The sequence below is a fragment of the Ovis aries genome, chromosome 1 (genome assembly GCF_016772045.2).
Source record: "Ovis aries strain OAR_USU_Benz2616 breed Rambouillet chromosome 1, ARS-UI_Ramb_v3.0, whole genome shotgun sequence".
In the NCBI taxonomy this organism is placed as follows: domain Eukaryota; kingdom Metazoa; phylum Chordata; class Mammalia; order Artiodactyla; family Bovidae; genus Ovis; species Ovis aries.
In genome coordinates, this window is record NC_056054.1 from 191,669,011 (window position 1) to 191,684,352 (window position 15,342).

The 15,342-nt window shown below is 38.6% G+C and overlaps 1 protein-coding gene across 4 annotated transcripts in view; it reads right to left on the reverse strand.

Moving 5' to 3' along the window:
- The window catches only part of PCYT1A (phosphate cytidylyltransferase 1A, choline), a 48,108-nt gene that overhangs the window by 7,670 nt on the left and 25,096 nt on the right, over positions 1-15,342 (reverse strand). For all 4 annotated transcript variants that reach the window (XM_042232753.1, XM_012096322.4, XM_060419162.1 and 1 more), the window contains 3 exons: positions 11,989-12,088; positions 3,548-3,664; positions 2,239-2,390 (listed from right to left, as the gene is read on the reverse strand). In XM_042232753.1, coding sequence (XP_042088687.1) covers positions 2,239-2,390; positions 3,548-3,664; positions 11,989-12,088 — 369 coding nt within the window. The remainder of the gene's footprint in view (positions 1-2,238; positions 2,391-3,547; positions 3,665-11,988; positions 12,089-15,342) is intronic.

Consider the following 15,342-nt stretch of genomic DNA (forward strand, 5'->3'; position numbering starts at 1 on the left):
TGCTCGGCTCATAAATTTCATGATTCTTTTACAAGTGATCCAACCTAGCTGTTTATGGATCATAAACATGAAGCTAGCCAGTTTCTCTTCTAGTTGCTCCTCCTGGTTCCTAGAAGTGCTACCCTCACATGAATACCAGTCATCATGGTGTGGGAAATAGGCCTGGAGGATTTTCTGCTATGCTAGCTAGTGGATGGAGTCAAGAAAAGAAGAAAAAAACCTCCCTATCCTCCTGGCTCTACAAGAACTGGTCAAACACGGTTTCTAAAAATATGAGAAAGAAGTCACTTCTTTGTTAACTGGTTTCTCTCTAAGTCTGTGAGGTAAGTGGGAATATAAAAACAGCAACTAAGAGCCCCATAAAAGACCTTTAGGTCTCAGATCTATCACTTTACTACTGTCAATATCTCTTGCACTGGGATCAACAATCTTTCTAAACCTCATTTATTTACTCCTTCCTGAATAGGCCGTTATCTCCTTTGTTAATTAAATTGCTAATACCACCATACCCAGCCCCCAGAAGCCATTGTAATGTTACACTCATCAGGACTATGTCAGGAACTCTCAACTAACATATCAATTATCCATGAACAATCTGTCAGGGACACAAAGGCAGCAAAGTGAAAATAAGAACAATGAGCAAGCCAGACTCGTGACTGACGATATACTACTAACAAGGAGAGAAAAGGGAATCTGGGAGTCCCTCTAACCTCTTCTGCCTGGGCCTGCCTGGCTATGTTGCTGAGAATAATCTTGCTCTTCACCTTTGGTACCACTGGCTGCTAAATGTTGATGCAGAAAAGCTACAGAACTATAAAAGGTCTGTCCTAATCCTAAATAGTTGTAACAAATATCCCTTAGCTTCAGGCTTACCCAAATACTGCTTTTGAGGCACTTTGGCTACTTTTGTTCTTTCCTGTCTCACTGGACAATTTACTTTCAACATTCTACACACCACTGTAGGGAACTGACAACATGCTTGCTGGTTTCTCAAGCTTAAGGGCCTCCAACCTGATCTGGTAAGTTCTTCTCAGCTATAAACCCATCTTTTGTAGGAAATCTGCTTTTTTAATGTGGGAAAATAAGAAGGAGATAAGGATTTTTATAATACCAACTCACTGAGACAAAGTGAGAAACCTCCCTGGTTTCTGACCCCACATAATTTCTTGCCTGAAATTAAAAGTCCTGAAACTAAATTTAAGCCAGTACAAGGTAAGTCCATGTTTCTATATTTTACTTCCTGGAATGTGAGCTCCTTGAGAGCATGGAAAAAAAGTTATGACCAACCTAGACAGCATATTAAAAAGCAGAGACATTACTTTGCCAACAAAGGTCCGTCTAGTCAAGGCTATGGTTTTTCCAGTGGTCGTGTATGGATGCGAGAGTTGGACTATAAAGAAAGCTGAGCGCCGAAGAATTGATGCTTTTGAACTGTGGTGTTGGAAAAGACTCTTCAAAGTCCCTTGGACTACAAGGAGATCAAACCAGTCCATTCTAAAGGGAGTCAGTCCTGAGTATTCATTGAAAGGACTGATGCTGAAGCTGAAACTCCAATACTTTGGCTACTTGATGGGAAGAACTGTCTCATTTGAAAAGACCCTGATGCTGGGGAAAGATTGAAGGCGGGAGGAGAAGGGTACGACAGAAGATGAGATGGTTGGATGGCATCACCGACTCAACGGACATGAGTCTAAGTAAACTCTGGGAGTTGGTGATGGACAGGGAAGCCTGGCGTGTTGCAGTCCATGGAGTGGCGAAATGTCAGACACAACTGAGCAACTGAACTGAACTGAGAGCATGGCTGGGGCTAGGTATACTCTAAAGAGGCTGGTACACTATGAGGATGGACACATCTATGGGGGAAGGGGTGGGGATGCATAGACTCCATAACTGAAGAGGTTAAATTTCTAGCCCTGCTAGTGTGTAACCTGGTTATTTGGCCTCTCTGGCCCTGTTCTTATGTGTAAAGTGGAAATAACTAACAACTACCCAACAGGACTTTTGTGGGGAACAAATGAAATATAATGGATGTAAAAGCGCCTCTAAACCATCAAATCCAATAAAAATGTCAAGGATGACTATTATTAGAAGTAATAACATCATCATCTCTTCTATATTAAATTTACAGAGAAGGCAGAAGTAAAATAAAGCTAGTGGAAAACTAGCCCAAGTACCAGAAGCCTTCAAAGTTGAGGGAATTACAAAACAGGGAATGGGAACATGTACTCAGTTTCTTACCCGGTGTTCTGCCAGGAACTCTGGTGTCAGGGTCCAGGGGGCATTCCTCACCACCTCATCCACATAGCGGCAGTGCTGCACTGCATCATAGCGCTCATTTTCATTCATCACGGTGAAGCCTTTGAAGTTGTGTGTTAGCTCATCACTGCAAACTGAGTTCACCACATCATAAGGTTATAAGTCAAAGTCCCCTCTGCTTAACCACACCTTGGTCACCAACCTCTACCATTTCCTAGGATTGTAACCAATCATCCCACTTGGATAACAGTATTCTAAATGTAGCTCAGTCTGGATAACAATGCTTTCCCTAATCCAAGATACACCTTCGGGAGCAACACTCACTATGTTCACACTTTGGAAAGGAGAGGATACAACAGAAGAATAAGATCTTTGGCTTTGAAATGAACCTACTGTACCTTTCTGCATCAATGAACAGTTTAAAAAAATGTTTTCCTATTAGACTGGAAAGTATCAGTTGCTCAGTCATGTCTGACTCATTGTGACCCCATGGACTGTAGCCCACCAGGCTGCTCCTCTGTCCGTGGGATTCTCTAAACAAGAATACTGGCATGAGTTGTCATTCCCTTCTCCAAGGGATCTCCCCGATCCAGGGAGCAAAGCTGGGTCTCCCACATTGAAGGCAGCTTCTTTACTATCTGAGCCACCAGTGAAGCCCTATTAGCCTGGACTAGACCACATAACATTTGCTTAGCAAACTTTTGTACTTCAGCTGATTCAGAATGATAAACTGAGGGGCTTCCCAGGTGATACAGTGGTAAAGAATCTGTCTGCCAATGCCAAGAGATGCAAGAGATGCGGGTTCAGTCCCTGGGTTGGGAAGATGCCCTGGAGAAGGGCAAGGCAACCCATTCCAGTACTCCTGCCTGAAAAATACCATGAACAGAGGAGCCTGGTGGGCTAGAGTCCACGGGGTCACAAAGTAACACAACTGAGCCTGCACAGTACACATATAAACATAGAGTCATGTTAGGATGATAAACTGAAATCTAAAGTAAATGCTGTTTAAGTAGGCAATAGGGGATCAGACTGCAGAAACCAGCCAAAACCAGCGAGATAAATCCTGGACATCTCAAGTCAATGAGCTTAGAGCGTCTCTCTCCAGGTGTATACAGTTCAGGTTTTAGATACTTCATGTTCTTCATATGCTTCACATTTTAAAGAGGCTACACTATATCCCTCATTTAAAAACCAAAGTAAGAGTCAATGTACTCAGGTTATAAAGACAGGAGAAAAAAGGCTACTATAATTTTTTTCTGGATAGCACCTAAGTCAGTAGGTGTTTTCTTACCTCCCACAATGAGGTATGTATTAGGGAAAAGGTTCTTTGCTTGCATCAGAGCCCGGGCATGACCAGAATGAAATAAGTCAAATATTCCATCTGCATAAACTCTCACAGGCCGTTCACCTAAATCCAAAGGAAAGAATTTATCAGACAAACAAACTGACTCAATACCTCATATTTAACAAATGGAAATAGCACTGTGTGACTGTTCAATTCTTGCACAACTCCCTTTTAAGGTATTCTCTGGCTGTTCACCTTAATTTGGGGTGTTTTGGGATTGTAAGGAATAACATCACAGAATTCCACAGACTCTCTTGGCATTATAGCCACTAACTCTCGTCGTCAGCCTGGGTTTACCAAATTGATCAGGTAATTGGGTTTCTTGATTATTTTTTCTTAAAGTTATTTAAGAAGTGAAGGGAAGAGTCATACAAGAGCTATATCTGAAACTTTAAAATCATCATTTTTGGTTTATATTTAAACTTCAGTTATGTTTAAACAGACTATAATTAAACTATTCTCTGGCTGCCTGCTCTCTCATTTTCAAGCTGCTGTGATTACTAATGACTAACATTTTGCTTTGAAAATAAAATACTTTGCTTTGAAAGTAGAGTGATCCAGAGGAGTGAGACTGAAAAAGAGGGAAGGCAAGCACCAGTTGTCAATCTATTGCTTCTCAGTCCCAGATTCACCCTATCTGCTCTACGGTAACAGATGGAATTTCTTCAAGCATTTCACCTTGACAGTGAATATGTTACACCTTCTCAGTATAGGGTGATACAGAAAATACTTGAAAATCATATATAAATACTTTAGGACTTTATATTAGAGCTTTTCCTCTTCTCCTATCCATTAGTGAAAATAATAAATGACTGTCAACTTATTGTTAGTGGTAGTGAACTGTGAAAGAAAAGGCAGGAAATGATATCCTGGGGTACAAGACTAATTCTAAAGTCAAGTAAACACATTGAGAAAGAAATTGATACAGTGGTTCATCATGCTTCAAATGATAAATCTAACTAGTCCTATTTCCACTACATGAATAAAAGAAGAGTTGTTTCACTGTAGCAGCAAAAAAGAACAGTAGGAGCATCTGTACTATTTTTGGAAAGAAGGGTCACAGCCTTATCAAATACACCATACTGAAGGTAGGGATAAGATACATCTCCTTTCTGCCTTGAGGACAATGAATCAAGAGAGAGGAAAGTGGTTCTCAGGAGGCTTATGGACTTTTCTTTATAGACAGCTTTATCCATAAATGAATAGTTTTTAAACTGAGAAATCATACACACTGCTGATAGAAATATAAACTGGTATAACTTTTAAGAAAGGAAATTAGGTAATATCTGTCAAAAGACAAAGGACAAATGTTTATACCCTTTAGCCCAGCTATTCTAATTCTAGGAATTTATCTCACGGATATGTTTGTAAATATGTATGCAAATTGCATTATTCATTGCAGCACTGTTTGTAATAGCAAAAATTTGGAAACAACCTAAACTTCATTGTTATACTGACTATGACATGATCCACTCACTAAAACTGTGGGAAGAGTTTGCTTATATTATTTGCTTAGATATCCGTAGGAAATTGGCAATACTGGTTGCCTGCAAAAGGGATACTAGGTGGATCTGAGATAGTAGTGAGAGGAAGACATTTCACTCTGTGTCCTTTTTCAATGTTAGGTCATGGGAACGCATTGATTTTATAGGAAGTAAAGTTTTTAAATAAAATAAATACACCAATACAACAAAAAATGGAGAAATAATATGATGGATTTAGGAATCAGAAAAAGTTAAAGCTTAAGCTTGCTAACAAGCTACATTCCTATGTAATCTCAATCTCTTTAAGTATTAGTTTCCTCACCTACAAAACAAAGCAACCCCCGCCCAATCTGAGTAGTATAATCTCTCTTCAGCATCCTAGAAATCATGACCATGAAGCAACTAACACACTTCTATCTTTCCTAAATAAGTCCGGAGTAGTTATGATCTCAATTTATTTGATCCTAAAAGATAACAGATAGAATATAAAACTTGAGAATACTGTACTGGTGTTTCTTTGCCATTAGTATATAACAAGGGCAAAGTGAGATGAGGGAGATTTAGCTCAGTAAACGCATTTCCTGGATAGTGGCAGCAGGACAGAATGCTGTTAACTGAGTGGCTATTTGCCAGCAGTTAAACATCCATATTAGACCAAATCACTCTGAACTTTCTTGGATCAGCCCCAGATGTGCCTCTTGCTCTCTTCAGCATTTCCCCAGCATTCCAACCTCTCAACTCTCTATGTCTTAACCCCAAGTCTTTGGAAAATCCAGGCTGGTGTATTAATCAACTGACCAGAAGGGGCCACTGTTGAACTAAAAATCTAGGGAGAAAGAATGCGTTTTGCATTCTTTTATCAAGTGGCTATGGGCCAGGATGACTATACCCTTTGACCTACATCTGCTGTTCCAGCACATTATCAAGAGCAACTGCTTTCACTTTCAAAAATGGTCTTGATTTGGATTATAAATTATAGTCTTTGCACTACTTCTAGACTAAGTAACTAGATGTTCTCCTTTAAACAGAAAAGACCTGGGTTTCAATTTATTATTTCTTTTGACATATTCTCTCAAATAGCTACCACTGAAATATTTCATCTTTAACAGATTTCCATTGCCCTTCAGACTCTTGCCTTTTTCTTCTTTTCTAAAACAGAAAAAAGTCCTTTCGTCTTCTAAAAGAGACAAGAATAGGAAGTCAAGAGATATGTAGAGTAACAGGCAAATTTGGCCTTGGAATACAAAATGAAGCAGGACAAAGGCTAACAGAATTTTGCCAAGAGAATACACTGGTCATAGTAAACACCCTCTTCCAGCAACAAAACAGATGACTCTACATATGGACATCATCAAATGGTCAATACCGCAAACAGAATGATTATATTCTTTGCAGTCAAAGATGGAAAAGTTCTATACCATCAGCAAAAACAAGATCAGGAGCTGACTGTGACTTCTTACTGAAAATTCAGACTTAAACTGAAGAAAGTAGGAAAAACCCTAGACCATGCAGGTAGACCTAAATCAAATCCTTTACAATTATACAGTGCAAGTGACAAATAGATTCAAGGGATTAGATCTGACAGACAGAGTGCCTGTCTGTGGAAGAACTGTGGATGAAGGTTTGTGACACTGTACAGGAGGAGGTGGTCAAAACCATCCCCAAGAAAAAGAAACGCAAAAAGGCAAAATGGTTGTCTGAGGAGGCCTTACAAATAGCTGAGAAAAGAAGAGAAGCAAAAAGGAAAGAGAAAAGGAAAGAGATACCCATCTGAATGCAGAGTTCTAGAGAACAGCAAGGAGAGATAAGAAAGCCTTCCTAAGTGATCAATGCAAAGAAATAGAGGAAAACAAAAGAATGGGAAAGACTAGAGATCTCTTCAAGAAAATTAGAGATACCAAGGGAACATTTTGTGCAAAGATGGGCACAATAAATGACAGAAACGATATGGACCTAACAGAAGCAGAAGATATTAAGAAGAGGTGGCAAGAATACACAGAGGCACTATACAGAAAAAGATTTTAATGACCTAGATAACCACAAAATGGTGTGATCACTCATCTACAGCCAGACATCCTGGAATGCAAAGTCAAGTGGGCCTTAGGAAACATCACTACGAACAAAGCTAGTGGAGGTGATGGAATTCCAGCTGAGCTATTTCAAATCCTAAAAGATGATGCTGTGAAAGTGCTGCACTCAATATGCCAGCAAATTTGGAAAACTAGCAGTGGCTGCAGGACTAGAAAAGGTCAGTTTTCATTCCAATCCCAAAGAAAGGCAATGCCAAAGAATGTTCAAACAATCACACAATTGCACTCATCTCACACACTAGCAAAGTAATGCTCAAAATTCTCCAAGCCAGGCTTCAACAGTACATGAACTTCCAGATGTTCAAATTAGATTTAGAAAAGGCAGAGGAACCAGAGATCAAATTGCCAATATCTGTTTGATCATCGAAAAAGCAAGAAAATTCCAGAAAAACATCTACTTCTGCTTTATTGATGATGCCAAAGCCTTTGACTGTATGGATCACAACAGACTGTGGGAAATTCTGAAAGAGATGGGAATACCAGACGTGACCTGCCTCCTGAGAAATCTGTATGCAGGTCAAGAAGCAACAGTTAGCACTGGACATGGAATGGACTGGTTCCAAATTAGGAAAGGAGTATGTCAAGGCTGTATATTGTCACCCTGCTTATTTAACTTATACGCAGACTACATCACGGGAAACGCCGAGCTGGATGAAGCACAAGCTGGAATCAAGACTGCCGGAAGAAATATCAATAACCTCAGATATGCAGAAGACATCTCCGTTATGGCAGAAAGCAAAGAGGAACCACAGAGCCTCTTGATGAAAGTGAAAGAGGAGAGTGAAAAAGCTGGCTTAAAACTCAACATTCAGAAAACTAAGATCAAGGCATCCAGTCCCATCACTTCATGGCAAACAGATGAAAAACAATGGAAACAGTGAGAGATTTTATTTTCTTTGGCTCCAAAATCACTGCAGATGGTGTCTGCAGCCATGAAATTAAAAGACGCTTGCTCCTTGGAAGAAAAGCTATGACCAACCTAGACAGCATATTCAAAAGCAGAGACATTAGTTTGCCAACCAAGGTCCATCTAGTCAAAGCTATGTTTTTTCCAGTAGTCATGTATGGACGTGAGAGTAGGACCATAAAGAAAGCTGAGTGCCGAGGAACTGATGCTTTTGAACTGTGGTGTTGGAGAAGACTCTTGAGAGTCCCTCGGACTGCAAGGAGATCCAGCCAGTCGATCCTAAAGGAAATTAGTCCTGAATATTCATTGGAAGGACTGATGCTGAAGTTGAAGCTCCAATACTTTGGCCACCCGATGTGAAGAACTGACTCATTAGAAAAGATCCTGATGCTGGGAAAGACTGAAGGCAGGAGAAGAGTATGACAGAGGATGAGATGGTTGGATGGCATCACTGACTCGATGGACATGAGGTCTGAGCTAGCTTCAGGAGTTGGTGATGGATGGAGAAGCCTGGTGTGCTGCAGTCCATGGGGTCTCAAAGAGTCAGACACGACTGAGCAACAGAACTGAACTGAAAAGAGACAATCTTCTCATCTCTCAAGCCATACTCCTTTATTTCTAAGTAGTGCATTTACTCCAAGATTACACAAACTTCCCTCTTGTACTCTTCCTTAACCTCCCTAAATGAAAACCTGGGGGCAGGGGAGGGATGACTCTTGAACCAGTTATTGGTTTAAAATTCACTAATGATGGCATGTGTAGATTCTTTATTGGTTTATTCCTTATCTGGTACCTGCATGAAGACAATCAATTACTTGATTATTTAACATAATACTGAACAGAGAGAATAAGATAAAGGAAAAACCAGAGGTCAAATTGGCAAACTTTATAGGCCAATTTGGGACTATTTGTTCCACCCAAGATATAATCAGTTTGCTGATGGTCTTCTATTATTTATAACTAATGTCTACAAAGAATAACAACACTCCAGGGTGAAAACAACACACAGATGGAAAAACTTAGGTTTTAGCTCCAATTCTATCACTAATTATTTGTGATACTGTAGGGGAAACTTCACTTCTTAATTTCTATGGACCTTTATTCATGTATATAATGAAGAGACTATAAAGTATATAATCTCAAAAATGACTTACCTGTAAAATTCTACTATTATAAAATTTTCAAAATTAGATTTACTATTTAGCATTTGTTAATTACAAGTGTAAAAAAAAAACAAGTGTCAAAACTTGGAAACACATACATTTTTATCTTCCACAAATGGTATGTGGCTAGATTTAGCAACAAGGTAGGTAATATAACTAATATGATCAGATCTGGTGAGGTACTGCATTCTCAATGTGTATCATTAGGATATGAAAAGTCCTTGCCTTCAACAGGCTCTACTATCACATCTGAATGTGATCCGTGAACTGTCCAGCAACATTCTTTAGTCTAACCTGCCACCACTACTCTGTCACATACAGCCTGTCTTTTCTTGGTGTCATCTTCCTCTGCCTCATTAGCCTAGTTATTACTGAAGTAAGAGGAGCCAAACCCAAAAGAAATCACGTCATAAATCAGAAGGGTTGTGATCAACATGAGCTATATCTAAACATTCTTCCAAAAGGACCACATTCTCTGGAATTTTGAGGACCTCAAAACCATAGTTTATATGGATAAGATTCAGCCAAAGGGTATTATGATCCTAGCTTGACACTGTCCAGCATTCATTTCACTACTTCTAAGTTACAACAGAGAGTAAACATACTAACACAATTAAGAAGTAACTATAAATATCTTCTATATACTGAAAATGTATATAGATTTGTGGCTATAACTACCTCTTATTCCTGAGAGCTTGCCTAGGTTGAGTCCAGCCCTACATTTACAGAATAAAAACCATAGTAATCAAGAAAGAAATGAAAAAGGATTGGGGAAAAAAGGAGAACTGGAGAACTTAAAGAGAAGAACAAATACCAACAGGACTTTGTATTCATAACAAATGCTCATGCAGTTTCTGTTTTATTCTTTTTAATTTTTATTGAAGGACAGTTGCTTTAGAATGTTGTTAGTTTCTGCTATATAGCAAAGTGAATCAGTTATACATATATCCCCTCTTTTTTTTAAGATTTCCTTCCCATTTAGGTCACCACAGAGCACTGAATAGGGTTTTCTGTGCTATACAACAGGTTCTCATGAATTATCTATTTTATACATAGCAGCATATATAAATCAATCCCAATCTCCCAATTCATTCCTCTCTCTCCTCCCTACCAGGTATTCAGAAAGTTTGTTCTCTATATCTGTGTCTCTATTTCTGCTTTGCAAATAAGTTCATCTGTAACATTTTTCTCGGTTCCACATATAAGCAATAGTATACGATGTTTGTTTTTCTCTTTCTGATTTACTTCACACTGTATGACCATCTCTAGGTCTGTATCCATGTCTCTGCAAATGGTACCATTTCATTCCTTTTTATGGCTGAGTAATACTCCACTGCATTGATGTATCACATCTTCTTCATCCATTCCTCTGCTGATGGACATTTAAATTGCCTCCAAGTCCTACTATTGTAAACAGTGATGCAATGAAAACTAGGATTTGATGATCTCCAAAACCAACTGCCCAAAACAGGGAAAGTGTCTAGGATACATATTAATAATTTATGAGGCCCAAACCTGCTAATTAATGATGTAAACTAAGTATATAAATAAAGAGTATGGGCTTTGAAAATAATAAAGGAAAATCTTCTTTGAAAAACTTGGAAAACTTTCAATGTCAATAAAGATAAAACTAAGTGAAGAGCATCTCCCAACTTGGGACATTTTTGTTCTATATCAATCAGTAGTATCACAGCTAGTGTACAGACTGATAGAAAGGAAAACTTGGGGGAAATTCTGAAGACTATTAAAAATGTGACAGTCTGACATTATCTGGGCCTCTGATAAGACAGACAGGATTATAAACCAGCTCAAGTTAATATTTTATCCTCTTTGTTCCTCTGTATCTCTAGCTATGATGATAACAGCCCAAAATGTGTATCACTATTTCTCCTAGCTATGACAAAAATACTGGGAAACAGATGGGGAAAACAGTAGAAACAGTGTCAGACTTTATGTTTTTGGGCTCTAAAATCACTGCAAATGGTGACTGCAGCCATGAAATTAAAAGATGCTTACTCCTTGGAAGAAAAGTTATGACCTACCTAGATAGCGTACTGAAAAGCAGAGACATTACTTTGCCAACAAAGGGCCGTCTAGTCAAGGCTATGGTTTTTCCAGTGGTCATGTATGGATGTGAGAGTTGGACTGTGAAGAAAGCTGAACGCCAAAGAATTGATGCTTTTGAACTGTGGTGTTGGAGAAGACTCTTGAGAGTCCCTTGGACTGCAAGGAGATCCAACCAGTCCATTCTGAAGGAGATCAGCCCTGGGATATCTTTGGAAGGAATGATGCTTAAAGCTGAAACTCCAGTACTTTGGCCACCTCATGCGAAGAGTTGACTCCTTGGAAAAGATTCTGATGCTGGGAGGGATTGGGGACAGGAGGAGAAGGGGATGACAGAGGATAAGATGGCTAGATGGCATCACTGACTCGATGGATGTGAGTCTGAGTGAACTCCAGGAGTTGGTGATGGACAGGGAGGCCTGGCATGCTGAGATTCATGGGGTTGCAAAGAGTCAGACACGACTGAGCAACTGAAATGAACTGAAGAAAAATCAAATTAAATTTTACGGGGTACATTATCCTCTTAAATAGAATAGCAAGAGAGATGGGAGGAACACCTCTCTCAACTAGCTTTTCCAGGTAAACTGAGGGAAGAATATAAAGTAGGTGTAGATTTCATAAATACAACTGAATGTTAAAAACAATAGTCAAACAAAAACATAATTCATCATTTACTTACAAGGAGTTCCTCTGCTGGCTTCTTCCATAGTTACCCTGACATAGGGCTTACTAAAGTCTACTTCAATTTCATCAGAAAAAGGCGCTGGCTGCCGTAAACCCTTAAGAAGAGGAAAATGAGGGAAAAAATAAATTCAATAAAATGCTCAAAAGAAATCGTAGCTTGACAGAACAATGTTATTAAACATGCTAAGATTAAAATTTTTCCTAAATCTTCATAACTTTAAAAAGGAAAAAGATATAAACATTCCAAACTGACAAGTCAAAGTACAACCTTTTACCAGATGGGCAAATCATGGCACAAAAGATAAATGTCTTGATGGTGATTTTGGCCACCATGGTGGACGGTGGCTGGGAAGCTACACATAGTCCCAACCAACTGGGTCCAGAATGACAGCTCCTCTACCAGATGGTAGAAGAGCCAACCCTGAACTATGTGATGAAATTGCCAAAGTTCACAAGTCCATTTTCTTACCACTTAGTTGAAGTGGTACGGAACTAGGAAGGTAAACAGCTGCCATATTCTTTAAGTAGAATCATCACTGTGTAATGTTTTACACTGTAAATATGTTCTAATTCTCATTTACAGCCCTGTGAGGCAAGTAGTATGACAGTTAATATCCTCAATTTAAAGATGAGGAAAATGAGGTTCAGAGAAGTTATATGAATTGCATGTAATTACTCAGAGGCAAAGCTGAAATATGAATACAGGTATGCTCTTTTCCTCTTTGGAGGAAAGTCTTACTTAGGAGTATTTGTTACATTTATTTCTAAGTATTTTATTCTATTTGATGCTTTTGTAACTGTTTTCTTAATTTTATTTTGGGGTTGTTCCTTGCCAGTATAGAGAAATGCAATTGATTTGTAAGTGTGTATGTGTTATCAGTATGAGTAATTTCAGTTGATTCTCATCTCCTGTGGCTTAGTTAAACTCAATTATCAGTTCGAGCAGTTTGTTTGATAGATTCCTTAGGACTGTCTACATATGAGACCATGTTGTATGTGAACAAAGATAGTTTTACTTATTCCTTTCCAACCTGAATGTCTTTAATTTCCATTCATTATCCCTTATTGCAATAGTTGAAACCTCTAGTACAATGGTGAATAGAGATTGCAAGGACAAACATTCTTGCCTTACTCCCAGTCTTAGAGGAGAAGCATGCAATCTTTCAACATCAAGTATTAAAAGTTAGTTGTAGGTTTTTCTTAGATGTCCTTTATCAGATTGAGCAATCTCTCTTCCTTTTGTAGTCTGTTAAGAGGTGTTTTGGGTTTTGTTTTTTTGACCATATCAAGCAGTTTGCAGGATTTTAGTTTGCTAACAAGGGACAGGACCAGGGACACAGCAATGAAAGTACTGAGTCCTAATCACTGGGCCACCAGTGAATTAATTCCTTGTTGAAAGTTTTTCAATGAACGAATGTTGGATTTTGTCACATGCCTTTTATACAATATTGGGACAATCATATTTTGTTTTTTAAAATTAATTATGGTGTATTAGATGCATTGATTTTAGAATGCTAAGCCAACCTTTCATTCTTGAGTTTCTTCTTGATCACACTGTATAAATCTTTTCGTATGTTCTGGGATTCAATTTGTTAATATATTATTAGGAATCTTTGCATCTAAGCTTATGAGGGATTTTGAACTGTAATTTTCTTTTCTTGTTCTGTTTTGCCTAGCTTTGATATCTGGTCTCAGAAAATGGATTAGGAAATGTTATCTCCTCTATTCTCTGAAAGTATATAGGGTTGGTATTACTTCTTCCTAAAATGTTTGATAGAATTCACCAGTGAAGTCATCTGTGTCCAGCTTTGTTTTTGTGGGAAGATTTTCTTAAACACAACGTAACATTTTCAATTGGGACAGGTCTATTCACATTTTTTTTTTTCCTTGGGTCAGTTTTGGCAATTTGGCTCTTTCTAGGAATAAGTCTGTTTCACCTGAATTGTCACATTTGTTGGCATGGAGTTGTTCATAATATTCCCTTACAATTTTTAAAATTTCTGTTGGGTTATAGTGAAGGTCACTAAGAATTTTAAATTCTACACAGATCACATCATGACTAGACTAAATTTAGAAACTGGGACAACACTTTTAATTTCAGATAAGGATATATTTTTTAAATAAGGTTTTAAAATGAAAATATATTTCTTTTTAACAATCACTTATATAAGCTTAGTTTAAAATATGCTAAAGCTATAAGAAAAACAGTCATTTTTAGGAAATTAGTGTGTGTTATCTTTTTTTGAGTTCAGTTCAGATGCTCAGTAGTGTCCGACTCTTTGTGACCCCATGAATCGCAGCACACCAGGCCTCCCTGTCCATCACCAACTCCCGGAGTTCATTCAAACTCACGTCCATCAAGTCGGTGATGCCATCCAGCCATCTCATCCTCTGTTGTCCCTTTCTCCTCCTGCCCCCAATCCCTCCCAGCATCAGAGTCTTTTTCCAATGAGTCAGCTCTTCGCAGGAGGTAGCCAAAGTACTGGAGTTTCAGCTTTAGCATCATTCCTTCCAAAAGAAATCCCAGGGCTGAGCTCCTTTAGAATGGACTGATTGGATCTCCCTGCAGTCCAAGGGACTCCCAGGAGTCTTCTCCAATACCACAGTTCAAAAGGATCAATTCTTCGGTGCTCAGCTTTCTTACTCAACCACAAAAAAGAATGAAATGCTATTTGCATAATATAGATGTTTTTAAAAAGAGGTTAAGAAAAGACCAGGGAGGGCTTCTCTGGTGGTCCAATGGTTAAGAATCCGTCTTGCAATGCAGGGGACACCAGTTCAATCCCTGGTCCTAGAAGATACCACATGCTGTGGGGCAACTAAGCCCATGCGTCACAACTACTGAAGCCCACGCACCTCAAGCCTGTGCTCCACAACAAGAGAAGCCACCACAATGAAAAGCCCAAGCACCACAACTAGAGAGTGAGCCCCCACTCAACACAACAAGGCCTACACACAGCAACAAAGACCCAGCACAGCCAAAAATAAAATAAAATTTTTAAAAAAGAGTAAAAAGACAAAGATCATAAGAAAAAAAAAAAAGAACAGACCAAGGACCCAAAATGTGTGATTTTCTGAAGTAATTAGAGATTTACTTACAGATTAAATTGAAAAAAACAATTTATCTTCTAAGAGTTAGTACTCAAAGAGATACCGGACAGTAATTTGTGTTTCTAAAAGTATATGCTAGTCACAAAATAAGACATATTCTATGATTCCACCTATATAAAAGTCAAAAACAGGCAAAACTAATCTATGGTGAATAGAAACCACAGAACAAAAAAAAATCTGGGAAAAACGGATATTGACTAGCAGGGATGTGAGGGGGGTCATCTGGATGTACTAGTTA